Source organism: Trichomycterus rosablanca, chromosome 8, assembly GCF_030014385.1.
Source record: "Trichomycterus rosablanca isolate fTriRos1 chromosome 8, fTriRos1.hap1, whole genome shotgun sequence".
NCBI classification, from domain to species: domain Eukaryota; kingdom Metazoa; phylum Chordata; class Actinopteri; order Siluriformes; family Trichomycteridae; genus Trichomycterus; species Trichomycterus rosablanca.
The window spans coordinates 597,020-624,774 of record NC_085995.1 but is presented as its reverse complement, the minus strand read 5'-3'; the positions used below and the strand labels follow the sequence as shown (position 1 = coordinate 624,774).

Genomic DNA, 27,755 nt, shown 5'->3' with positions numbered 1-27,755 from the left:
AGCAATTGAGGGTTAAGGGCCTTGCTTAAGGGCCCGACAGCAGCAACCTGGCAGTGTTGGGGCTTGAACCAGCGACCTTCTGATTACTAGTCCAGTACCTTAACCACTAGACTGAGAAATGCGTTTAAATAGGGGGATGGAAAGTCCAACAAGCTGTCAGATGTTTACATATTTCTGTTAGCAGTACATGTTAGTGTGTCCACATGTTTTTGATCACTCGTGTTGTTGCTGTAAGATGATTGGAGGTCTGTACGAGTGTCAGTCAGTTGTGGAGCTCCTGTAGAAGGTGGAGTTGCAGTGCGGGGCGGATCGGTGATAATAAATAGCAGTTGGCAGGTGCAGCGCGGTCAGTCACACGATCAGAGTCCAACCGAGAAGATCAGAACTTGTGCAGGAACTCCTGGTTCTCCTGGGTTCCATCAGCTCTTCATCATGCTGCCACTCAGCCCAACTTCAGCTTTACTCAGGTCTGCTGTCAGACACCAGCTCACTGCCAGGGCCAACATATCTGCCAAACCTGCCAAGCATGTGATCTCCACAGGGGTGAGTACTCATACACACACACCACACCACATAAACACACACACACACACACACACACACACCACACCACACCACACCACATAAACACACACACACACCCAAAACTCTGAGTGGAAACGCGCACAAGTGTGACGCTGGTTCTAGATTCACTACTGCGCTTTTATTCTGGGTGGCAGTGCCATAGGAGCTGTGCCAGCTCTCACGTACCCACTGCTCTGGCACCATGGCGCACTTCTCACTATAGGTGACAGAAATCATCTCAAGTGCGCATGTGGATCTGATCTGATCTGATCTGATCTGTGTACTGAAGGAATGTCTCGATTATTCGTTCTAGATTATTCGATTTTCTTACTGCGTGGTTGTTATTCTGATCGAGCTCTGGGACAGGGGTGGTAGTGTGTGTGTGTGTGTGTGTGTGGGGGGGGGGGGGGGGGGGGGGTCGAATACTTTTTGGAAATCAGCCAGTCGTTCGACCTTGTGGCCAAATAAAGTCACAGAAACTCCATGATAGTTTATCTGATATGAACCGTAAGTGTCATAAATGCTGCATAAGTGGTTTAAATACAGTATAAATACACTATATGGACAAAAGTATTGGGACACCCGTGTTAATTTTTTAATTGATCTGTTTAGCCACATTGATTGCTAACAGGTGTAATAAATCAATCACATAAAGCACATTATGTGCTTACAATTTTGCAGCAACAAGGGAAGGCTTTAAACAAGGCTTTAAACAAGCTCCATAAAGACATGAAGAAAAGCTCGGTTTAAAAACCAAGAGACTCCAGCGGCCAGCACAGAGCCCTGACCTTCCACTTAACAGCTCTGGGATGAACCGGAACACCAACTGATCAATCAGGGTCATCTTTTGACAGAACGGGCACAAATTCCCACACACAGACACATTTCAAAGTCTTGTGAGAAGCTTCTCAGAAGAGCGGCTGTTCTAGATGGACGATCACACAGAGGTCACTCTAGTTTAATACAGTTTGTATTTGAAATGGGACGTCCAAATACTTTTGGTCATATAGCGTGACCCATAATAACCTCTCACAAGCCCTCGGGTACAAAAAAATCACCTTTTTGTGCCTTCAGGTGTGATAAATTCTCAGTACTTTATAGGCTGTGGTAGCTCAGCGGTTGGGATTATGGACTAATAATCAGAAGGCTGCTGGTTTAAGCCCCACCAACTCCAAAAAAGCCCAAAAATGTCTTTATTCATCTAGTGGAAACAGACTTGATAATTTTGTTTATTGGGCGGCACGGTGGCTCGGTGGGTAGCACTGTCGCCTCACAGCGAGAAGGTCCTGGGTTCGATCCCCAGGCGGGGCGGTCCGGGTCCTTTCTGTTCAGAATTTGCATGTTCTCCCCGTGTCTGCGTGGGTTTCCTCCCACAGTCCAAAAACATGCAGTCCGGTTAATTGGAGACACTGAATTGCCCTATAGGTGAATGTGTGTGTGCCCTGCGATGGACTGGTGTCCCGTCCAGGGTGTTACTGTGTGCCTTGCGCCCATTGAAAAGCTGGGATAGGATCCAGCACCCCCCCCCCCCCCCCCCACGACCCTAATTGAATAAGCGGATAAGAAAGTGAATGAATGAATGAATTCTGCTTATTGATTATTTATGAATATATCGTATGGTAAATTCAGCACATAAATCAGAAATCGTGACCTAATATGTTCAGGTTCTTCTCTTAAACATCGTCCGCACTTGTTATGTTAAAAAAACATCAACAAAGTGGTGTCCAGACTTCTGTATACGACTGTAGATCACTGAAACGCACATTTATGCTCGATGCTCGGGACAGGAGAACGAAATCTATTCAGACAGGCGTGTGATCAGATCCAGATTTGGATTGATGGTTGTTGGTTCTGTGTCCCTCTCTTCTTCAGGAGCAGGCGATCGCGATGCTGACCATGTTCGTGACCATCCTGGCTCCCTCAGGATATGTCCTCGCTCACCTGGAGGACTACAAGAAACGACCCTGAGCTCTGAGACCGGCCTCGTCTGCTCTCCTGCATTCCGCTGTACACCCATGTCTGATTAATAAATAATCCTGAATACTAAAGCGCACGCCTCCGTCTGATTTACACAAAATACATACATTATATACAGTATATATACTGTATAACATTAAAACCACCTCCTTGTTTGACAGACACAGCAGCGCTGCTGGAGTTTTTAAACACCTCACTGTCACTGCTGGACTGAGAATAGTCCACCAACCAAAAACACCCAGCCAACAGCGCCCCGTGGGCAGCGTCCTGTGACCACTGATGAAGGTCTAGAAGATGAGCGACTCAAACAGCAGCAATAGATGAGCGATCGTCTCTGACTTTACATCTACAAGGTGGACCGACTAGGTAGGAGTGTCTAATAGAGTGGACAGTGAGTGGACACGGTGTTTAAAAACTCCAGCAGCACTGCTGTGTCTGATCCACTCATACCAGCACAACCCACACTAACACACCACCACCATGTCAGTGTCACTGCAGTGCTGAGAATCATCCACCACCTAAATAATACCTGCTCTGTGGGGGTCCTGTGGGGGTCCTGACCATTGAAGAACAGCATGAAAGGAGCTAACAAAGCATGTAGAGAAACTACAGTCAGTAATTGTAGAACTACAAAGTGCTTCTATATGGTAAGTGGAGCTGATAACATGGACAGTGAGTGTAGAAACCAGGAGGTGGTCATAATGTTATGGCTGATCGGTGTATATAAACACATGACAGCGAGCTCGTTATAAAAATAGTCTGAACTCTGTGTGATCTTTTTAGCTAGAACAACAGCCGCTCTTCTGAGAAGCTTCTCACAAGAATTTGAAGTGTGTCTGTGGGGATTTGTGTCCACTCAGTCAAAAGATGACAGCATCTGTATGGCTGGGGACTGATGTCGGTGTTCCAGATCATCCCAGAGCTGAGGTCAATTCTGTAAACCTTCATGTCTTTATAGAGCTCGCTTTGTACACAGGGGTACAGTCATGTATGAATAAGAAGGGGACTTCCCTAAACTGTTGCTTTGAAGTTGGAAGTATATAATTTCCTTTGTATAATCGATTTATTACACCTGTTATTAAGAACTGTTGTGGCTGAAACACATGAATTTAAAATTGAGAAGGGGCGTCCTAATACTTTTGTCCATGTTGTATATACATCATGATTTATAAGAATGCCTGTAGGAATTTGTGCCCATTCAATCCAAAGTGCATTTGTGAGATCGGGCACCGATCTAGTTAATTCCATAGTGGTTCCTTAACACCAAACTTTAAAGGTCATGTCTTTACAGACCTCACTTTGTGCACAGTGGCAAAGTCTTGTTCTCCCCAAGCATAAAATTGACTTTGTGTAACCTGAACTCAACAATTAAAGGGTGTCCACATACTTTTGGCTGATTGGGTAATTTATGCTCCAGTGCATGGATTTCAGGAGCATTTTCACCACTGAATACCATCACATTACCACAGTCAGGGATCGAAAACACAATCAATCAAGTTTTATAACTGATATTGTTGGCAGCACTTGGTTGCACACTGTGAGTACAAATCCATGCTGAAGAAGAACTCGTGCAGAAGGTGGATTGGTCTCAACCTACTGAAATAGACACAGAAGTCCATGTAAAAACATCTAATTGTGTAAATATGCTCCATGTTGTTGGTGCCTCCACACATGACAGGTCACCCCTGCCCCTTAGAGACTGGGTTTGAGTAGCCTGTCCCAACTTTTTTGGAAATAAGGTTTGTAAATTGATCACAAAGGTCTTAGAACAGATCAAAGGAAAAGTGAAGCTGGTGAAGCAGAGTGGTAAAACTAGTTAGTGAACCTGGTTGGTTGCAGAACCAGCTCTCTCAAGGTGACGGTTGTGTCACTCTGTAAATAAGTAACTTGTTTTTCCTGGTTCTTCTTACATAAACGATCCAGATTGAGGATTTTAGTTCCTGATATAACGCCACAGTCGAAATTAATACTAATTAATGATTAATTAACCAGCCAGAACATTAAAACCAGTTCAAACTGCTTGAACTTTACCAGCAGTTCCTTTAATCCATCCTGGTTCCATCACTTTCCGGTGTGAACAATGCGTGTGTTATTTCTGCGCCACCCGAGCGCACGTGTACGTACATTTTTAACGCTGATGGTACCTAACGGTATGTTTATACGCCTGACAGAGTGTTTCAGATTAAAACAAAACACAAAACATGAAATCTGTGTGAAAATCTCTTTAATGAAATACATCACGACGTCATGCACGTATAAGTATGACAGAATAATAAATGTTGTTCAGTGTGTGTGTGTGTGTGTGTGTTTATGTGAGAATATCCTGGGCCTGATGCTCCACCAGCACCGCCATGTCCTTCACGTCTGCACACCAGACGTCCAGCCGATCCTTCATCCCCTTGATCTGCAAGACAACAAATAAACATCACAAACCCAGCAAATAACCAAACCCTCGATTATCTAAACTGACCTGTTTCAAACCGTCTCCTAAATTCATGATCCTACAACCCTACAATCATGCCAGTACAAAACGGGCTGCGTCCCAAACCGCATACTATACACTGCATGTCTTGTTGGTGTACTAATCTGACATACTGTAACGATGTCCCCTAAACTCAAAATCTTTCAACTCGACACCCTTAGTGGAGAAATTTGTTCCTCTATTTAATTTCAAATGAACAATAACCAGCCGCTTTGTTCGGCGCTCGGCTTGAGCGGTAAAACCTGATCAGCGTGTGAATCTGATCTGAATCTGCATCAGTGTGGAATAAGCGTCAGATCCAGGGTTACAGCTCCACATGTATCTGTGTTTATCTGGATTCTCCTCCCTGTTTCACTTTTAAACTTGTGTTACAGCTCCAGCTTCTGAGTAATGGTGAGAATCAGAATCAGCTTCTCCCAGAGTCTAAAACGCTTCTGGTTGAAAATAAAGCTTAACGTGGTTTAATGTAGTAAAAGAAGGAGACAGGAGCACTAAACTTCTCTTCATTATTACTGCTCATAAGTTCCTCCACTAATCACATTCCTCACTCACTGTTTTACTACAATAAGTCACGCTGAGTTTTGTGCATCGCCGTCACACTTCATAGGAAATAACGGCACAATAGCGGCACAAAAGCGGTTTTGTCCCTTCTCATGTGAATGTGCCGGTGCTGAAGGGAATACGGTATTCCAACATCGAGCATCTCCAGCATTAAGAAGCGTCAGGAAACAATAAAGAAGTAAAACTAAAGTGCAGCTTTTATTGTATTGTTATTGATGTGTAACTGTTAGTAATTGTATTTCAGTGTGTTTATATTATATTTGTGTTATTTTCAGTGTTTAAGTGTCAAAAACAACCTCATTATTTGACATGAGACTAAAATATCTGCAGCTCCACGGGACCATGGACGCATTAACAGGTTCTCCAAACATCCTTATGGGGGAAAATACCTCAAAACTCAACGTCTTTAAAACTCAACACCACTCCCAGAACCCACTGACGTCCAGTTTTAAGGTACCGGTGTATTTAGTTTAGGTGAAAGTGTGTGTGTGTGTGTGTGTGTGAGATACCTGAGGCAGATCCAGGACTCGTGGTTGGACCCAGGTCATGTGAACCCTCTGGTCCACCTCATCAATGCTTCCTCTGAGCAGTCCGACCGACAGAGCCTTCATCACCAGCAGCTCCATCTGAGACACACACTGATTAAACCTTTCATACCCTAATTTAGTCATATCCGATCCCAGATCTGATCAAGGAGAGCCGGAGCAACACACACTCCCTTCAATGTAAAGCATGAAGCTTCAACGTTCTAACTCCAGTCCACAAGGTGGAGCTGTGAGTCCTACCACATTATACAGTCATGCTAGCCCCAGCGGCGGCTTTCAGGCATGGATCTCAACCTTCCAAGCTGGAACAAGCCAGATACGCTGGACAGGGCTGCAATTCCATTCCGCTTCAAATTTGATCGCTAATTCTCTGCCGCTTGCACCCCCACACTCGTGCAAGCATCTCAACCAGCCAGCAGAGGTCACCTCTGCCCCCGTAACTTTTCTTCCTCGGGCACGACCGACTGTACATGTTCGTCGCCCGACCGGGTCGGTTGCATAGCTGAGATTGAAACCCCAGAGCTCGAGTCTGACCACACACATCGTCACACACTCACCTCATTGACCGGCACTTTGGTACTCTGAGAGATTTCCTGGAACGTCAGCGTCCTGTTATTCGCTGGTCTGGTGAAAGTCATCTAGAAAGGAGAGGAAAAATAACAAGTCACGCTTGTACACAACGTACATCTAGCAAGCAATGCAATGAAGTAATATCTCGGCAGTGGGTGCCTGATTCTGCCCTAATACCCTGACACCAAGGGCCTGATACCACAGGTTGTTTGTTGTGATTTTTCTAGTCATATCCAGTTCTCAACTATGAATCTGCTGCCGCTTGCACAACCTCTGATCTGATCTCCAGAAGAATCACCACACGCCCCTGTTGACAGGTCTGATCTGTGCCCACTTTGAATCACCTGCCAGTGTTGGGTTCCTACACAGAGCTGTACACGCTAAGCTCCATGTGATGACCCCCCCCCCCCCCCCCCCCCCCCACACACACACACACACTCGTCCCGGAGATCATTCGACTGCTGCGCCACCCAAACGTCCCTGGTATCTATGTACTTCATGATAAGCCACATGCCGATCATGCTTGCTCTGGAACCTGTTGTAGCTGGTTGGGTGGGCAGGGAGATAATTCTACTGCTAACAATCTGAACAGCTGCTGGAAACCCTGAATCCAGGCCAGACCAAAATATTCGGGACATTTCCAAAGTTAATGCAAGAAAACACAAACATCCTCGGCTCTTTAGATCAATCTGAGGTTTGTATTTCGGCGCATGAGTGTTTCTTACCTCCATCACACACAACAGCTGGATCTTCTGCATCAGTTTGTCCTCCTGCGCTGCCAGATCAGGCTGAGAAAGACAAACAGAGACCCGTTATCATCACGCTGGCGAGCATTCGAGCATCAGGACGATCGTTCGCGCTCTATTCAGCGCGTCTCTGACCTGCTGCCCCCAGGCCGACTTCAAAACCTGGAACTTCTCCACGTTCCCGGAGTTGAAGGCGTAGAGCGTCTCGATCAGCCACTGCTTATCCGTGTTCTTCAGAGACTCCAGCACCGGGTGCATCAGCTACACACACACACACACACAGAATCAGACTACACGTACAGTATGAGAACACCTCATGGTAGAGATTCTGACCGATCACTTACCAGCTCTCCGAAATTGTACACGCCCTCTCCGAGCAGGCCCGCCAAGCCCAGCGTGAAGGCTCGCTCCTGCTGCTCGGCCCCTACAGGAGATAAATGAAGAAGAATTTAATGTGTGCTCATCGTTCAATGTCAGAACCACACTATATGGACAAAACTATTAGGACACCTGATTATGAGCTTGCTTAACATCCCGTTCCAAAGCCATTTATGCATTTATATTCAATCGCTGTGTTTTTCTTCTGTAGCTCTAATATCGTCCACTTTTCTAGGAAGCCCTTGAGTGAGTCTGTGGGAATTTATACCCATTCAGTCAAGAGTCAGGTCAGGCACTGATGTGGGACGAGAAGAGGAGATCTGGCTCTTAATTTCAGAGTGTTAAGTTGGGTTGAATGTTCATCAGTGCAGGAGCCAGCCAACCAATCAGGAGACACTTTCCTGGTGCAGCAACAGGGACTCCTACGGTCTGGTTGAGTGGTGGAGGAGTACAGCAAGTATAGCGTGTTCCTCCACACATATTAGGAAGTCGTCGGTGGGTGAACGTGTGTCAGAAGGGGCAAAGGAATGTAACAGAGAACTGGAAATGACTAAATTAGAGAAAGATCTTATTGACTTTTTATTATTTATTGATCTTATTGATCTTTGACCAAGTGAACATTGTGGAAACGCACAGTGAGCTAATAAAAAAAACCACCTTTGTACACAACTGGTCAAACCGTGTCTTTATGGAGCTCGCTGAAGGAGAAGGGAACTTCCCCAAACTGTTGCATCAATGTTAAAAGCATATTGTTTACCTTATATTATTTTTTCAAGCATGTAAACAACAAATGAGACAGAAGCAACTAAATTTAATCATTAGGATAAAATATTAATATTATTATGATGGGGGAGGGACTGGAGTACGTCTTACTGAGATGAACTGGGGTTAAATGACACTGGGGTTAAACGTTTTACGACACATTTCCTGCCACTGTTCCTCCTGTAGATTGAGTTTGGCGTCTCTCTGTGTATTTCTGACTCAGCCACCCCAGAACGTATCTGTAAATACAGCTGCAGTATATATACACAGTGCTCTGATTTACCTGGCAGGTCTTTGGCGTCCACGCAGCCCAGGTAGCGCAGAGCGTCTCTATAGTACATGGCGTGGTTTCCGACGATTCGGTAATATTTACTGGACAGATCGTAGAAGCGTCCGTGCACAGACGTCACTCCTGGTAACGCGTTCAGCATCTCCTCCACCTCCTCGATCAGCTTCTACACAATTCAAATGGTGCGGTTAGGCAGGCGATCACACTGAACCTGTACAGTCTACAACTGATGAGGCAAAACATTATGACCACCAATAACACTGGTGCATGTGAGGGTGAGTGATCCATCTTATAACATACAGAACCTGGAGCACCTGCTATGCTGCTAACTAACATACAACACTACTCTTGTCTCTAGTCTCGTGTATGTGGTGTTGTTTTGCACTTGTGTTCTGTGTTGCACCCTGGTCCTGGTCCTGGTCCTGGAGGAACGTTGTTTCGTTTCAATATGTACTTGAACAGAGCTGAAGTGACGATAAAGCCTCTCTTGGTAAGGTTCTGTAAGGCGAGTGGTCCTAATGTTTTGGCTCATCAGTGTATTTGTTCGAGGACTCACTTTAGTAGCGGGCAGATCGTTGATGTCCAGCTTCAGGCTGCCGATGACCGTTTTACACAGGATCACCGCTTCATCGCTCACCTTCACCTTCATCATGAATAAAAAAGAGGAAATAACGTTAACGATGCGTCAAAATCAGTGAGAGGAATGTAGAATCATCATCGAGCTCACTCCACCTTTTCCTTCGTTTTCTCCAGGAAGGTGATGGCAGTGTTTGGATCTGTGATAAAACGGCACATAAAACAAGGTTTACAAAACAGTACGACTGGTGTAGAAGAACCGTGATGATGGACAAGGTGAAGTGTTTACCTGACATCTTTCTGACAACATGGAGGATGATTTCCACTAACGACAGCGGGTTGATTCTGAAATTTAGTAAGAACAACGTTTGGTAAGACGTAGTGCTTTAACCAGTGTCCCACTTTGCTGATTCAGGTTTTTCATTAAGGTCTAGGACTTTTATCGCTGCACCGTCATTCATTAAAGCTGCTAGAAGATTTGATTCCTGATTGTGTGGTTCTCACTCACCTGTGTTCAAAATCACTGATGAAGTTTTCATACAGCTGCAAACACAGACAGATCACAATCATGAGCTTCAAACGTGCTGCTACAGACGTGGGAATGTTCTCCTACAGAGACTACATTATCGTTTACCTGAATGAGTCCGTCACCCTGAGAGAAACACGGATTCTGCACAAACTCACTCAGCTTCAGGGTCAGCTGATGCCACAACCTTTAAACACAGAGGAAAGCAAAGACATGAATACATGAGTGCAGGTTCTACAGCATCATACAGTAAAGTAGCTTGTAATAAAACGCAGAACATGCTGTTGGAGCCAGACAACCAATCAGGAGACACTTTTCTGCAGGAGCAAGAGGGAATCCTACTGTCTGGTTGAGTGGTGGAGGAGTACAGCAAGCACAGCGTGTTCCACCACGAACATTAGAGACCAGCTGTAGCCGTAGTTGGGTGAACACGTTTCTGAGGGGGCATGTGCATGTGTACAGCCAAAGGAACTGGACATGACTAAATAAGAGAAAGATGTTACTGACTGAAACTGATGTCTATATATTTTTGACCCAGTGGATATTGTGGAAAACGCACATTGAGCTAATAAAAACTCTTATTTATTTAATAAATCTTTGGATAAAGACGTTTGTGTTTCATTCATCCAGTCAGAGAAAAAAAAACATTTGCAGAAATTAATAAAATTGTATTTCAACTCTCATTAGACGCATTTTAAAACCTATTTTGCCCGTTTTTATGCTGTCAGTTCAGTTACAAACCCTCACTGTCCAAAACTGTGTGAATTAAATTTATAGTTTCAGCTTAATAATAAACAACTTAAATAATATATTATCTAATTATTATTAAGATTAGCTTAGCTTGCTAAATGACTCAGCTAGCCAGGGTTCATTCATAACAAGCGCTTTCGTCACCCGTATTCCGACTAGTCCCGCCTTCCCAATCTATGATTGGCCAATACGTTCAGTCTGCTGTGCCACGATTGGCTAAACGTCTTGCCATCCGTGACAGGACTGGAGTTTTGACGAATCAGAACACAAACAACGCAAAACGGGTAGGGAATAAAACAACACGACAAAAAGAGCCGATCTGTATTAGATATAAAGTCGTACTTTTTGTTGTGTAAATCCTCCAGTGTGTGCCATTCCGTGGCGAGCTCAGGTGTTGAACTCCTGCTCTGCTGCTGTTTGAGGAATCCGAGAACATCTTTCATCGTGAAATGTGAGATTAAACACTATCCCCCGATAAACCTGCTGCCGTTCCGCAGTCGTTAGCCTGTCTGCTAGCTAACCGCTATTGCTGCTACTCTTCTTCGTTGTTCAGGTTTACAGGCAGCGGGATTGAACATTACCGCCATCTAGAGGAATATTATATTTTTATTACATTTGCGCTCTTGGACCTTGACCAGCTTTCGAACCCCGTAGTAGAAGCAAATAGCTTCTAGTAATAAACCTGTTACAGTTGGACCAGTTAAAGGCTTAAATTATCATCTTTACTTCATTATTGTGCAAATGTGTAAATGAATGGATGAATGGATGTGCAGGGAGATTCAGTTTCAAGTAACTGTCATTTTTAACTGTATACCATTCATCATTTATTAATTTATTTACACATTTGCACGTGAGTTTATTAATTCATTTATTCATCCATCCATTAATTCAACCTCACGTGTGGTGTTGACTGACAGCTATTCAGTACATGTAAAATACAGATACCTTAAAGGTCTTTGTCGTTGTATATGTTTATTTACATTTTCAGCATTTAGGAGACACTTTTATCCAAAGCGACTTACAGTACTGTGACGGTATACAATCTAAGCAATTGAGGGTTAAGAGCCTTGCTCAAGGGCCCAACAGTGGCAACCTGACAGTGGTGGGTCTTGAACCGGCGACCTTCTGATTACTAATTCAGTACCTCAACCACTAGGCTACAGCTTCCCATGATCAGTTTCTGTATTTGTACCATTATTTGTACGATGTTCTTCACATTTTGTTTTGTTATTTATCATTTTTGTTATTTATGCTATGCATGCACCATAATGTACTGTATTTAGAATCTTACTGTCAATTTTTATTTTTATTGCTTGTTTTTATACTGTTAGTGAATGTTGTATGTATGCAAGAAGTTGTTGTCTGATGTGAGCTGCTGTAACAAAGAAATTTCCTGCAAAGGATCAATAAAGTATCGATCTATCTATTTCGCATTTGAATTTTTTATAGTGTGTACTTTCATCGCTGTAGAATGCTATAATGCTGGGTTCCTTTCTGTGTGGAGTTTGCATGCTTTCCCTGTGTTCATTCGGGTTTTCTCCGGATGATCCGGTTTCCTCCCACAAGTCCAAATACATGCAGTCAGGACAATTACTCTTCTGGTTCACATTAAACACAGTAAATAATAAATAAGAACATCAAGGAAAAAATGAAGCATATATAATTCACCCTCACACTCTGTTTCATCTGCTATTGCTTAATTCTACACTAGGTGGCGGTGTGATGATCCAGTTCTCGATAAACTCAACAAATATTTTTCTCTATTACAGCTTTACTTAACTTTAACTTTAATAATTACAATTAAATTTGATAGAGATTAAAAATTAATTCTGGTTCTTGTGAGGATTTGAGGAGATTTAACTCCGTCCTGCAGTAAAACACCAGGTAAGCTAAACTGACGCTTGGAGCCGAGCTATTTGGCTAACGGCGGCTGTATTCTAAATGGATTGATCCTCCCTATAGAAGTGTACTACAGAGTGTATGAAGTAATAAAGTATGCATCCTATCTAGTGTACTATGTATCCATTGTGTGTGATTCGGTATTCAGCCTAGTGGAACGTTTCAGTGTAAACAGTGAGCTGCTTTATTTTCATGTTTTTTAGCTGCTCTCTTTTATTTCATCTCCAACTTTCATTTAGAAAAATGAATCATCCAGCATCAAAAATATAACATCACCCCAGTTATAACATCACCACAACCATACAACAGAATACATCTAACATCACCAGTCATAACAGTCAACAGGAATAATCCAGCACCAAAATATATGACCACAACCATAACCACAACCATAACCACACTACAATCATCCAGCACCACAATCACAACAAGAACAGAACCATAAGTGCACCAAAATATACATCACTTCAATCATAACAGCAACCGAGTAATCCAGCACCAAAAAATACAATATCACCACAATTAGTAGTTTGTACAAAATTAGTTCATGCAGAGAAGGTTGTGGAGGTCTAACTCCGATTATCTGATGATTTTTTGCAGGATCACCAGGTCTAGGATGTTTAAAATGAAGTCAGAAGAGGTGAGATCTTCACTGGTTTCTGCTGCTGATCACATACAGATTATTAAAGTTTGTTTTTTTAATGTATCAAGTTTTATTTAATCTAAAATTACTTTGTGTGACAAATATGCAACAACAGGTTGTCAGGAAAGGGGTCAATCCTTTTTTCTCACAGTTGTGAAACATATGAAGTTAACACACCCACTGCAGGAAACAAACACAGAATTCTTGGAAAAAAAATAATAGAAATACTGTTTTTTCTTTGTATTTTTGCTTTGGTTCTTTGGCTTTGTGAGGAGGTGCAGACGGAAGCTTCTACCACCTCTGATGGAGGAACATTAGGCTCTGTGGAAGACACCATCGCCCCTGTGGACCAGCAGAACCTAGAATTCCAGATAAAGCCTGTAAAAGAGGAACCAGTAGATGAAGATGAAGAATTTCTCAGTAAGATAAATTGTGCCATCCTATCCAATCTGTACAAGTGTTGGCACTGAGGGCATGACCGGAGGGGGTATCGTTCTTAGCAAGGCTCGCAAACTATTTTAGTGCAACATAGTGTACGATCACTAACATAACAAACGTTTTAAATCAGATGTTCTGTTTTCTATGTTAAATTACAGTAAATTTGTTTGGTTCCTGAATTTTAGATGAAGGCGCATGGAGTCCGGTGGAACACGTCACCTCGATGGACCAACAGAAGGAACAGGAAGAAGGTAATGATAAAGACCTCTGTAACATTATCATAAATAATAAAACATGTTATACTGGATTTCTTTGCATGTTTATAATTTCTTTGTTTCCAGACTGTGAGGAGTGCAGATCTTTCTTCATCGGTAAGTGTGAGGTTCACAGTCCGGCTCTCTTCATCCCTGATACCCCCGTCCCCATGGGCGTGGTGGAGCGAGCCAGACGAACCCTTCCACCCGGTCTGGAGGTTCGGGAGTCCGGTATTCCTGATGCAGGTCTGGGAGTGTTTAATGAGGGGGGAACGGTTCCGGTGGGTGCACACTTCGGCCCCTACCAGGGAGAGGTGGTGGATAAAGAGGAAGCCATGAAGAGCTGCTACTCCTGGGTGGTGAGTTTGTATTTGAAGGATCTTAAATCCATGATGTCTTGCTAACTGGGTGAACGTTGGTTTGAAGACTCGCCTACAGAGTAGAAATATCACACCAATCTAGCAAAACCATTTCTTAATAATGACGTTGCCTTTAGGTTGGAGCCCCAGATTGCTCAGCACCCTCTACCCATAGAACTCTCATCCCTCCTCTGCACATGCTCAAACCATCTCAATCTCTCCTCCCGAACTTTGTCTCCAAAACATCCTATCTGCCCTGTCTCTGTAATAAACTCCTTCCTGATCTCGTCAGTCCTTGACGTCCTTCAAGGTAAAATCTCAGCCAGTTGAGTTACTTCCGCCTGTTGCTGTCCGTACTGTTGCTGTGGTTTTTGTCCAGTTGTGGCAACGTCTCAGAGAAAGAAGTTTGAGGTTTAACGAAGCGATGGCGCAATAGCTTAACGTCTGCGTACACCAGTTTTTGTAGCCGGTATTTGATGTAAGAGGATGTTGGACAACCAGGGTCCGAGATGGGGCAGTGACTGTTAAAGAAACAAGCTGGAGCTTCAATACAGCTCTGTGTGGAATTCAAGTACTGGCAGGTGATAAGAAGCGGCTGCAGATTGGACTTGTCGTTTACATTCATTACATTATACAGTAGCATTTTGCAGACGCCAGGGCCTTGCTTAGAGACCCAACAGTGGCAACTTGGAAGTGGTGGGGCTTGAACCAGCAACCTTCTAAGTTCTAGTCCAGTATCTTAACCACTGAGCTACCACTGCCCCGTTGTCGGAGGTGGAGTGTGGTGGTTTGGCTCTCCTTGATCAGATCAGGGGTTGTGTAAGCCACAGCAGATTCACAGTTGGGAACTGGATATGAGTAAATTTGAAGATTAAGGAGGGAAACTTATGTGTGTCCTTATATTGACTCTCTCGTATAATGTGTGATACTTTTATTCCAGATCTATACGGAGAATCAGATTGAGGAATATATAGACGCCAGATCAGAGCTGAATTCTAACTGGATGAGGTGAGGAACACACGGCTGATGAGGATTCTAGATCAATCTGTCCCATCTTTAATTAAACTCGTTCATTTTGTGTCTCTTCTTGATTCTGTCAGGTACGTGAACTGCGCTCGTAACGATGAGGAGCAGAACCTGGTGGCGTTCCAGTATGGAGGAGGGATTCTGTACCGGTGCTGTCGACCCATCCAGCCAGGACACGAGCTCTTGGTGTGTTACACAGAGGAGTACGCTAAAGATCTCGGGAGCACGTTCGACCACCTCTGGAACATAAAGTGCTCCTCAACGGGTAACGACCAGACATTACAATATTATTTTAATTGTTCTTGATGGTTTTTGTATATATGATAAGCCAAAACATTAGGACCATCTAGAACGTAGACCTTAATAGTGCTCACACATCATTAGTCTACATTTCTTATTCATATGTGGCGTCTTTCTGCTCCAGAATTGCAGATCTTCTCCTGCTCCTTGTGTCCGCTTTTCTACACGGCTCAGATTTACCTCCACAAACACATCAAGTGGTTCCACCATGAGGAATACGCCCGACTTCTGAGATCAGGAGAAATTAAATCTGAGAACCTGGTACCCACAAAAACGTCCAAAAGTCAGACCACGTTCTCCGGGACAAACATGCCTCACACAGAAATGCTGAGAAAAGCCGAATGCAGCTCACACATAGAGAAGAGAAACGTTCCGACAGAAGGGAAGTCGTATCAGTGTCTGCAGTGTGGTAAGAGATGCATTCGCATCAGTCACCTGAGAGAGCACCAGCGCATTCATACAGGAGAAAAGCCGTATCAGTGCTCCCAGTGTGGGAAGAGCTTTGCTCACCTAAGTAACTTTCGACAGCATCAGCGCATTCACACGGGAGAGAAGCCGCATCTGTGCTCACACTGTGGGAGGGGTTTCGCTAATCAGCACAGTCTCCAGCACCACCGACTCCTTCACACCGGAGAGAAGCCGTATCGCTGCCTGAACTGCGGGAGAGGTTTCACCCAGCAGAGTTCTCTTCAGAGACACCAGCTGATTCACACTGGAGAGAAACCTCATCCGTGCTTCCAGTGCGGGAAGAGTTTCACCGAAAAGAGTCATCTCCAAGAGCACCAGCGCATTCACACACAAGAGAAGCCCTATGGGTGTTCACTGTGTGAAAAGTGTTTTACTCGCATGAGCCATCTCCAGCGACACCAGCGCACTCACACAGGAGAGAAGCCGCATTACTGCCCACAGTGTGGAAGGACTTTTGCACAACCCAGCGCCCTTAAACGACACCAGCGCATTCACACGAGAGAGGATCCACTAATCCACCTTCAACAAACCAGTCACATCTGAGACTGGGGCACAGAAACCAACATGTCAGTTTGGCAAATAAACCCAGTTCCAAAAAAGTTGGGACAGTAGGTAAAGCGCAAATAAATAAATCAATGAAATAAAATACGTTTACGTATCCGAGTGAAACTGGCTGCTGATTCCTTAATGATTCCGGCAGTATGACAACTTTAAAGAACAAGAAGATCCTGCAGGAGTGGAACTTATATTATTAAAAGTATTTTGTTTCATAATTACAGTTAAATGTAAATAAAATCTGTTAATTTAAATTAAACAAACACCATGTAAGTTGAACTGGAGCTTGTAGCTGAGCTGCTCGGCTAACAGCGACTGAATCCCAAATAAACTACAACAATTTTAGTGTCCTCAGTTCCCAAAGCATTAAAAAGTCTCATAGACTGATGGAACACAGTCCATTTTAAATTAGAGAGTGCCTGCATGGTAGTGGTGTGCGATACTGCAAAATTTGGTATCGATCCGATACCAAGTAAATACAGGGCCAGTATCATCGATATCGATACTGATACTTTTTAATAATTAAGGTAGATGCATCATCAAATTGCTAAATCTGAATGAATTTGCATGACCTTTGTGTGTATTATTGTAATACATAAATTTTTGTAAGTAGCTGCTCTCAGTAGGGTTGTAAATAAATTCAGTTGTTTAAAGCGGTCCGATTTCTTGTTTCTGGTGCTTTACTTTCTCACAACGTTACCATCATGGCGTAGCACCACCAATCAGCTAACTCATACGACATAGTTGTGTTTGCTGGGTGAATAAATTTGTAAAGTTTTAATAGTGACCAAATATACATGTCCTTGTTAATTTAAAATAAAAAATCGATGCTATTCTGTTAACATTTATAAGCACAAAGTCAAAAGAAAAGAGCTCTCTCATGCATAGGCTGTGCAAACTAAGTGCGTAAGGTGCGTCCATACATTACGTACGTATAGTTTACACAATTTCCATAAAATTAAACCTATTTCTGTATCTGCAAAGCAAAGTATTCAAAAACTTGCAATCTTTCAATGCCTACCAATGTACTGATGTCTGTACAAAAGTATCGATTCCATCACACTAGTATCGATCCGATTCCAATACCAACGTTGGTATTGATATTATCGATATTTGGATCGATCCTCCCACCACTACTGCATGGACTTAAACAGTTGTTTTGTAATATAGAACGTTCATAAGACGACAAATTGGAGATAAGTTACCACTAAAGGCAAAGAAACAGTTTGGTACCAAGGTATGGTACCATTTATTCTGCATATCTGCTTAATAAATAAATAAGTCTTGTGTGTTATTACAGTGCACTTCTGTTTGGTAAACTTAGCTAAATGCTAACTGTAGTGTTTAAAAAAATTTGCATGGTAAACAAATCGGTCCTTTTTCCATAATATCCATGTTAGAGCAAAAAACTCTCTATAAAAAGTGCACAGTGTGAACGATCTCCTGAAAACAAGAATACAACCATATATGTATAGTTTTAATAATAATAAGATAATATAAAATAATAATAAAATATACAGATGAATAAATACACTGAAAGTGCTGATAGATCAAATATTTCTATATTTAAGCTTTTCCAACATTATTATTAGTTTATTTTTGTTCATTTATTATGTTAATTATATACACATTTATTCATTTAAATCATTTTGTTTTGTTAGTGTAGTTGTAGCTTTAGCGCTAACAGAAGTGTAGTTTGCTGTGATACGGACGCACTACATTTCCCATAGTGCACTGCGGTGAGGGTTCAATCCTCCGCTAATCTCCTCAGGAAGGATCTGTGAGTCACACCGAGGTTTATTATCCTTTATTATCCTCCTCAGCATCATAAACAGGGTTTATTTATTAACTCTTCATATCGGATCTGCTCATAATCAGATTCATTATCGGCATCATCAATAAATAAAGACATGAAGATGGATTTACACGAAATTATAAAGAAACTGGAGACAGGAGAGCAAGATTCAGCACTGACAGCTCTGCACAGCTACAACACTCAGGTACTATATTATATATACTACAAATATTATCTATACATAACATATACAACACTCAGGTACTATATATACTACAAATATTATATATACATACATAACATATACAACACTCAGGTATTATATATATACTATAAATATTATATATACATAACATATACAACACTCAGGTACTATATATACTACAAATATTATATATACATACATAACATATACAACACTCAGGTATTATATATATACTACAAATATTATATATACATAGAATATTCACAACACTCAGCTACTATATACTATAAATATTTAAACAGTATATATATTTAACAGTAAGGTACTATATATATATTATATACAACATATACTATATATACACAGCATATATGCAACTCTTAGGTACTCTATATACTATAAATACATATACACAGCATACATTCAACACTCAGGTACTATATTATATATACTACAAATATTATCTATACATAACATATACAACACTCAGGTACTATATTATATGTACTACAAATATTATCTATACATAACATATACAACACTCAGGTACTATATTATATATACTACAAATATTATCTATACATAACATATACAACACTCGGGTACTATATTATATATACTACAAATATTATCTATACATAACATATACAACACTCAGGTACTATATATACTACAAATATTATATATACATACATAACATATACAACACTCAGGTATTATATATATACTACAAATATATATACATAGAATATTCACAACACTCAGCTACTATATACTATAAATATTTAAACAGTATATATATTTAACAGTAAGGTACTATATATATATTATATACAACAAATACTATATATACACAGCATATATGCAACTCTTAGGTACTCTATATACTATAAATACATATACACAGCATACATTCAACACTCAGGTACTATATATATTACATATACTGCAAACAGGATATATATACAGCATATATACAACACTCAGTTGCTATATATATTATATATACTACAAATACTACGTGTACACAGCCTATATACAAAACTGAGGTACTATATACTTTATATACTATAAATACTATATACTTATAATGTATATAACACTTAGGTTACCCACAAAGTTGAACTTGATGGTAGTTGAGCCTACGTGGGTGTATTTACTGAGTGTATAACATTAATAGAACATATAAACAACACAGAACAGTTTTACTTTATATACATAAACACCACTTTAAATTCCTCAAGCAGCTGTTTGATATTTTAAGGAATACTCGTCATGATCTGTGCTGGAGTCGTTTATTATTTACACTATTTGATTTGAATTATTACATTATTATTATTATTATATTATTATTATTAATGTTATTATTATAGCCACAGATCAGCCGTGTAACTCCACGCTGTTGTTTTTGTTTTTGCAGAAGAGTCAGTGTTTCTCGTTCCCATCGGAGGAGCAGCAGGAGCGAGAGGTAACCCTAATGAACACCCTGCACCTGATCCACACAGCAGCTTCGTTCAGAATTAATTAACAGCACCGAAGGACGTGAAATCATTTCATCATGTCATTTTTAAGAATTGAATTTCTGCACTATTATCACCAATAATCACTCAGCATTTAGTTTATACCAACACGTTATTGTTGGGAGACTGACTTGCACACGGTGACATCATTGGTCCAGTTTTCAGTTGCTGGAATTAAATATGCGCTTTTTATTTAATGGTTTTGGGGAACAAGTAATAACCAAACATTGAGCGCTATTTGTCTCGCCTATCTCCCTACATTGTCACCTCCAATGCCCAGTGCCATATCTCAATCCTCTGCCATTGGCATCACCCTAATCTGGCCTCAGGATGGCCGTGAACTGGCGTGCGACTGTCGTATCAACCTGCTGGACGCTCGGCCAGATTGGTAGCACAGGCGAAAACCAAACTGGGATCTCGGTGATAGCGTGCCAGCGCATTAGACTGCTGCACCACCCTTGACCCAGCACATTTGGTCAAATAAAAGAACAAAAAGAAAAAGAAGAGTGGCAGAAATCAGAGGTTCAGTAACGAGTTAACGTTGTGTTGTTCTTCCTCAGCGTCTGGGCGAGCTGCTCCTCACCTTCTTGAATCGTGACGTCCAGCCGTCGTGTAAGCTGGCGTGTTTGGAAACGATTCGCATTCTCTCACGGGATAAAAAGAGCCTGGCACCGATCGCCAGCCTCCATGCCATACACACGCTCGCCCGGCATGCTGCCATAGCGCCCGGTGAGGGGTTCCCACCCCAAGTCTCGGACCTGGATGTGATCGTGGAGGCGCTGAAGTGCCTCTGTAACGTCATATTGAACAGCACGGAGGCTCAGGAGGCCGCCGCACACTTGGGGATCCTGGTGGGCGTGGCGGAGCGCCTCAAGCAGTGCCGCGAGTCTCAGTGGAGTCCCGACGTACGGTTCTTCGACCTGCGGCTGCTGTTCCTGCTCACGGCACTGCGCGTGGACCTGCGGGCACAGCTGGCACGGGAGCTGCGGGGTGCCCGGATCCTGGCTGATGCACTCGACGCCACGCTGGGTCTGCAGTGGGTCGACGTGTATGAGGTTTCCCGGGCGGGAGCGCAGGGTCCGAATGATCTGCCCCCACTGGGCAGGAGTGAGACGGAGAGAGGCATGGAGATCCTCAAGATCCTCTTCAACATCACGTACGATACTGGGCGCCGCAAGGTGGACGAGGTGAGGGTCAAACGTTTTAGGATGCGATGTTTAACAAGCTCATGACGAGGTGTCCGCATACTTATGGCTATATAGTGTGTGACATAATGTACAGACTATGGAATCTGTAAGGTGATGGCTGTTTACAGGAGGAGGCGGAGACATACAGACACTTGGGGGCGATACTGAGACACTGTTTACTGAGTACAGCGGAGGGAGAGGAGCGTACTGACGAGTTTCACAGGTCTGTACACACACACACACACACACATATACACACACACCTCACACACATCACATTTACATATGTTAGCATTTCTGTGCTTCTGTTTAGCGCAGGAGTTTAGCGTGGGCTGTGGGCTGCAGATGTTCCTGCTGATTTCAGGTCATCCTGCAACTCTTTTTAAGTGACTGCTGGCTTCTCTAGTCTCTTTAGTCTCCTCATCATTAACCTGAGAGCAGGTTAAAATCTACTGTGCTGCTCCTGTCTGGGGACGATTAGTGGTTCCATGAACGCTCCGGCCATGATGCTGAAGGTGTTGCTGCAGCTCCTTCATCGTTTTGTTGCTCAGGAAGCTCCTTCAGCTTCAGATCAATACTGATATGGAGACTAAAGTGAATGATATAACCAAAGCTAAAACGATTTACCCTGTGTGTGTGTGTGTGTGTGTGTGTGTGCAGCCACACAGTGAACCTGTTAGGGAATCTCCCTCTGTTGTGTCTGGATGTGCTGCTGATGCCCAAAGTTCGTCACGGCTCCATCGAGTACATGGGCGTGAACATGGACGCAGTAAACGCGCTGCTGCACTTCATGGAGAAACGTCTCGACCGAGTGAGTGTAACACACACACACACACACACACACACAACGTTCATGCACGTGAGGTGTAAGCTGTGCACACAGAGTCTCCTGATCTCTCCTGTACTCTGATGTTTAGGGCAATAAGCTGAAGGAGATGCTGCTGCCCTCCCTCAACCTGCTGACTGAGAGCGCTCGCATCCACCGAGAGACCCGGAAATTCTTACGCATGAAAGTGAGAGCAATCAAATAACGCTTTTACATCCTAAAAATTATTCATTCATACGAGTTGCATTAAAAATCGTTACGGGATGGAGGTGGACCCGAGAGCAGAGCTCCTGGTTTATTTACTTCGGGTTAAACAGTGAATGTGACGTGTGAGTGTGGAGACTGTGTTTGTGTGTGCTTGAGGCTGGATTCGAACCAGCAACCCACTGTATTAAGGAGCAGTGCTTTAACACTGCTGTACAGGGTGAGTGGGACAGCAGGTGGAAAAAGCACTCCAAACGGTGGTAGTAAAAAGACTTACTAGTACAGTACCTTAACCACTATGCTACAACTGCCCTCAAACAAGGGGAGGCAATAGAAAGCAGATCAAATCTCTAACACAAAACTACCCTGAGCCTTGGGGCTGAAAACACTCCATTAACTAAAATGTTTGTTTTCTTCAGAAGTTAATAAACTCAGACAGTGAGCGGAGCCCTTAAAGTTCAGCTCACACCTTTACCCAGATTTTCTTTCTGAGTTTAGACCTCAGTTAATCTGCTGAGGTTTGTAACCTTTGATTATCCTTAACCCTTTGATGCACAAGCTAAGCAAACCCCTTCTAATGCACAACATGGGTCAAAAATGACCCATATTCATCCATTCAAGAATATTTTCATATGCACATTTGTCAGTTATTCATGTATTTGCTGTCTCAGCTAATAAAAGCTATCTATACTAGAATATGTAAACAGCTTGCAAGCAAATAGTATTGGACGTATTCAAGATTCAAGAGCCGAATCTTTGGTTGTCTTTCAAAGGATCAGTAAATATGTTTCTGACTACAAACACTTACAAATGTCAGTAGTTTCTGTCAAATTCCATAAAAAAAAGTAAATACATAAGGGTCATTTTTGATTCATGTTGTGCATTAGGAGGGTAGTGATACAAAAATGATTTTTATTAAAAAAGCAAAAAATATAAAACTGAAATAAGGATTTGTGATGATCAAAAACAAGTTAATTGAGGAATTCATGGAAGCTTGAATGACAAAATTAATTTATTGCAAAGATGTAGAAAATAAAAACTCAGTTGGGTCACTTTTGACCCAGGTTGTGCATCAAAGGGTTAATTTCTGTCTGTCTGTCTGTCTATCTATCATTTTATAACTTTTTTTCTTTCTTTCTTTAGCTTTCAGTTCTTTTCTTTGACTTGTTTGTTGTAGTTTTCTTTTCTTTTCACCTGTTTGCTAGCTCCCATACCGTCTGCCTCTCTACAGAGGTGCAGCACTGTTCCATGGTTTGTGTGAGCTTTTATGCAGAGCCCAGCAGGTGTGTGTGATCAGCAGTAATCAGCAGTAATCAGTGCTGGGGCTTCTGGGAAATGGAGTTCTGAGAGCTGCTCCCAGCTGCTCTCTTACTGCACCGCCCAGTCCCCTTGCAGAAACAGATGATTATTTTAGAACATGTTCTCCTGATGATGATTGTGTGTTTTGGGGTCGTGTGTGTCCAGGTTCTCCCCCCGCTGAGGGACGTGAAGAACAAACCGGAGGTGGGGAACGCTCTGAGGAACAAGCTGGTCCGGCTGATGACACACATCGATACGGACGTGAAGACCTGCGCCGCCGAGTTTCTCTTCGTCCTCTGTAAAGAAAGCCCCCCCCCCCCCCCCCCCCATTAAAAAACAGGAGCTGTATTGTTTGGAGTATCATCACCTCTACTGTTGCAGACCTTTACTAACACACGCCCGTCCGACACGTGTGCAGTACGACCGCTTCTTTTCACCTGCACCAGGAGATCCGTATCACACATGGAGTCACGTCTCTCCACTGTCCCCCGTCTCTGTGCAGCACCATCGATCAGCCAGCAGAGGGCGTCACTGCAGCAGTTATGAGGAATCCTTACAGCCTTCCCTTCTCGAATGAGATGATCACTGTCTGTACAGATGCCTGGCCGAACTCAGCCGCTGAATGAATACATGAAACTAAAAGAACTGTGTGTGTGTGTGTGTGTGTGTGTGTGTGTGTGTGTGTTTCAGTCTCGAGGTTCATTAAGTACACGGGTTACGGTAACGCTGCAGGACTGTTAGCGGCTCGCGGATTGATGAGGGGCGGCTGGGAGCCGGGGCATTACTCTGAGGACGAGGACAGCGACACCGAGGAATACAGAGAGGCTAAACCGCAGTGAGATACGCCACCTACACACACACACACACACACACACACACACACTATGTAAACTACACAACTACATTCACAACCACACACACACTATATATAAACTACACAACTATAGTCACACACACACACACACACACACTATGTAAACTACACAACTACAGTCACATACACACACTATATATAAACTACACAACTACAGTCACACACACACACTATATATATAAACTACACAACTACAGTCACACACACACACTATTTATATAAACTACACAACTACAGTCACATACACACACTATATATAAACTACACAACTACATAACCACACACACTATATATAAACTACACAACTACATAACCACACACATTATATATATAAACTACACAACTACATAACCACACACACACTATATATAAACTACACAACTACATAACCACACACATTATATATATAAACTACACAACTACATAACCACACACACACTATATATAAACTACACAACTACATAACCACACACATTATATATATAAACTACACAACTACATAACCACACACACACTATATATAAACTACACAACTACATAACCACACACATTATATATATAAACTACACAACTACAGTCACACACACACACTATTTATATAAACTACACAACTACAGTCACACACACACACTATTTATATAAACTACACAACTACAGTCACATACACACACTATATATAAACTACACAACTACAGTCACACACACACACTATATATATAAACTACACAACTACAGTCACACACACACACACTATTTATATAAACTACACAACTACAGTCACATACACACACTATATATAAACTACACAACTACAGTCACACACACACACTATATATATAAACTACACAACTACAGTCACACACACACACTATTTATATAAACTACACAACTACAGTCACATACACACACTATATATAAACTACACAACTACATAACCACACACACTATATATAAACTACACAACTACATAACCACACACATTATATATATAAACTACACAACTACATAACCACACACACACTATATATAAACTACACAACTACATAACCACACACATTATATATATAAACTACACAACTACATAACCACACACACACTATATATAAACTACACAACTACATAACCACACACATTATATATATAAACTACACAACTACATAACCACACACACACTATATATAAACTACACAACTACATAACCACACACATTATATATATAAACTACACAACTACATAACCACACACACACTATATATAAACTACACAACTACATAACCACACACATTATATATATAAACTACACAACTATAGTCACACACACTATATATATAAACTACACAACTACAGTCACACACACACACACACTATATATATAAACTACACAACTACAGTCACATACACACACTATATATAAACTACACAACTACATAACCACACACACACTATATATAAACTACACAACTACATAACCACACACACACATTATATACAGTGTATCACAAAAGTGAGTACACCCCTCACATTTCTGCAGATATTTAAGTATATCTTTTCATGGGACAACACTGACAAAATGACACTTTGACACAATGAAAAGTAGTCTGTGTGCAGCTTATATAACAGTGTAAATTTATTCTTCCCTCAAAATAACTCAATATACAGCCATTAATGTCTAAACCACCGGCAACAAAAGTGAGTACACCCCTTAGTGAAAGTTCCTGAAGTGTCAATATTTTGTGTGGCCACCATTATTTCCCAGAACTGCCTTAACTCTCCTGGGCATGGAGTTTACCAGAGCTTCACAGGTTGCCACTGGAATGCTTTTCCACTCCTCCATGACGACATCACGGAGCTGGCGGATATTCGAGACTTTGCGCTCCTCCACCTTCCGCTTGAGGATGCCCCAAAGATGTTCTATTGGGTTTAGGTCTGGAGACATGCTTGGCCAGTCCATCACCTTTACCCTCAGCCTCTTCAATAAAGCAGTGGTCGTCTTAGAGGTGTGTTTGGGGTCATTATCATGCTGGAACACTGCCCTGCGACCCAGTTTCCGGAGGGAGGGGATCATGCTCTGCTTCAGTATTTCACAGTACATATTGGAGTTCATGTGTCCCTCAATGAAATGTAACTCCCCAACACCTGCTGCACTCATGCAGCCCCAGACCATGGCATTCCCACCACCATGCTTGACTGTAGGCATGACACACTTATCTTTGTACTCCTCACCTGATTGCCGCCACACATGCTTGAGACCATCTGAACCAAACAAATTAATCTTGGTCTAATCAGACCATAGGACATGGTTCCAGTAATCCATGTCCTTTGTTGACATGTCTTCAGCAAACTGTTTGCGGGCTTTCTTGTGTAGAGACTTCAGAAGAGGCTTCCTTCTGGGGTGACAGCCATGCAGACCAATTTGATGTAGTGTGCGGTGTATGGTCTGAGCACTGACAGGCTGACCCCCCACCTTTTCAATCTCTGCAGCAATGCTGACAGCACTCCTGCGCCTATCTTTCAAAGACAGCAGTTGGATGTGACGCTGAGCACGTGCACTCAGCTTCTTTGGACGACCAACGCGAGGTCTGTTCTGAGTGGACCCTGCTCTTTTAAAACGCTGGATGATCTTGGCCACTGTGCTGCAGCTCAGTTTCAGGGTGTTGGCAATCTTCTTGTAGCCTTGGCCATCTTCATGTAGCGCAACAATTCGTCTTTTAAGATCCTCAGAGAGTTCTTTGCCATGAGGTGCCATGTTGGAACTTTCAGTGACCAGTATGAGAGAGTGTGAGAGCTGTACTACTAAATTGAACACACCTGCTCCCTATGCACACCTGAGACCTAGAAACACTGACAAATCACATGACATTTTGGAGGGAAAATGACAAGCAGTGCTCAATTTGGACATTTAGGGGTGTAGTCTCTTAGGGGTGTACTCACTTTTGTTGCCGGTGGTTTAGACATTAATGGCTGTATGTTGAGTTATTTTGAGGGAAGAATAAATTTACACTGTTATATAAGCTGCACACAGACTACTTTTCATTGTGTGAAAGTGTCATTTTGTCAGTGTTGTCCCATGAAAAGATATACTTAAATATCTGCAGAAATGTGAGGGGTGTACTCACTTTTGTGATACACTGTATATAAACTACACAACTATAGTCACACACACACACACTATATATA

At 42.3% G+C, this 27,755-nt stretch overlaps 4 protein-coding genes across 4 annotated transcripts in view; 3 read left to right on the top strand and 1 right to left on the bottom strand.

Annotated features, from left to right (window-relative positions):
- Nucleotides 1-334: 334 nt before the first annotated feature.
- LOC134319240 (cytochrome c oxidase subunit 8B, mitochondrial) lies at nt 335-2,612 on the top strand. Its single transcript, XM_063000300.1, has 2 exons — nt 335-543; nt 2,437-2,612. The coding sequence occupies exons 1-2, from the start codon at nt 433-435 to the stop codon at nt 2,530-2,532; spliced, it is 207 nt and encodes a 68-aa protein (XP_062856370.1). The 5' UTR covers nt 335-432; the 3' UTR covers nt 2,533-2,612.
- Nucleotides 2,613-4,748: 2,136 nt separating this feature from the next.
- psmd13 (proteasome 26S subunit, non-ATPase 13) lies at nt 4,749-11,246 on the bottom strand. The gene is made up of 13 exons (XM_063000285.1): nt 11,069-11,246; nt 10,085-10,163; nt 9,959-9,993; nt 9,740-9,795; nt 9,607-9,650; nt 9,431-9,517; nt 8,869-9,040; nt 7,790-7,869; nt 7,581-7,706; nt 7,425-7,487; nt 6,687-6,767; nt 6,094-6,210; nt 4,749-4,945 (listed from the first exon to the last, which is right to left on the bottom strand). Exons 1-13 carry the CDS (start codon nt 11,167-11,169, stop codon nt 4,850-4,852), a joined length of 1,137 nt encoding a protein of 378 aa, XP_062856355.1. The 5' UTR covers nt 11,170-11,246; the 3' UTR covers nt 4,749-4,849.
- Nucleotides 11,247-13,228: 1,982 nt separating this feature from the next.
- Nucleotides 13,229-17,317, top strand: LOC134319219 (histone-lysine N-methyltransferase PRDM9-like). Its single transcript, XM_063000275.1, has 7 exons — nt 13,229-13,265; nt 13,541-13,688; nt 13,892-13,957; nt 14,048-14,319; nt 15,260-15,327; nt 15,420-15,610; nt 15,770-17,317. Exons 1-7 carry the CDS (start codon nt 13,242-13,244, stop codon nt 16,654-16,656), a joined length of 1,656 nt encoding a protein of 551 aa, XP_062856345.1. The 5' UTR covers nt 13,229-13,241; the 3' UTR covers nt 16,657-17,317.
- A 1,098-nt stretch (nt 17,318-18,415) lies between these two features.
- Nucleotides 18,416-27,755, top strand: part of ric8a (RIC8 guanine nucleotide exchange factor A) — a 14,155-nt gene continuing 4,815 nt past the window's right edge. The window contains exons 1-8 of the mRNA XM_063000302.1: nt 18,416-18,668; nt 20,089-20,136; nt 20,749-21,375; nt 21,504-21,598; nt 22,036-22,186; nt 22,293-22,388; nt 23,870-24,010; nt 24,391-24,539. Of these exons, the coding sequence (XP_062856372.1) occupies nt 18,579-18,668; nt 20,089-20,136; nt 20,749-21,375; nt 21,504-21,598; nt 22,036-22,186; nt 22,293-22,388; nt 23,870-24,010; nt 24,391-24,539 (1,397 nt within the window). The 5' untranslated portion in view covers nt 18,416-18,578. The remainder of the gene's footprint in view (nt 18,669-20,088; nt 20,137-20,748; nt 21,376-21,503; nt 21,599-22,035; nt 22,187-22,292; nt 22,389-23,869; nt 24,011-24,390; nt 24,540-27,755) is intronic.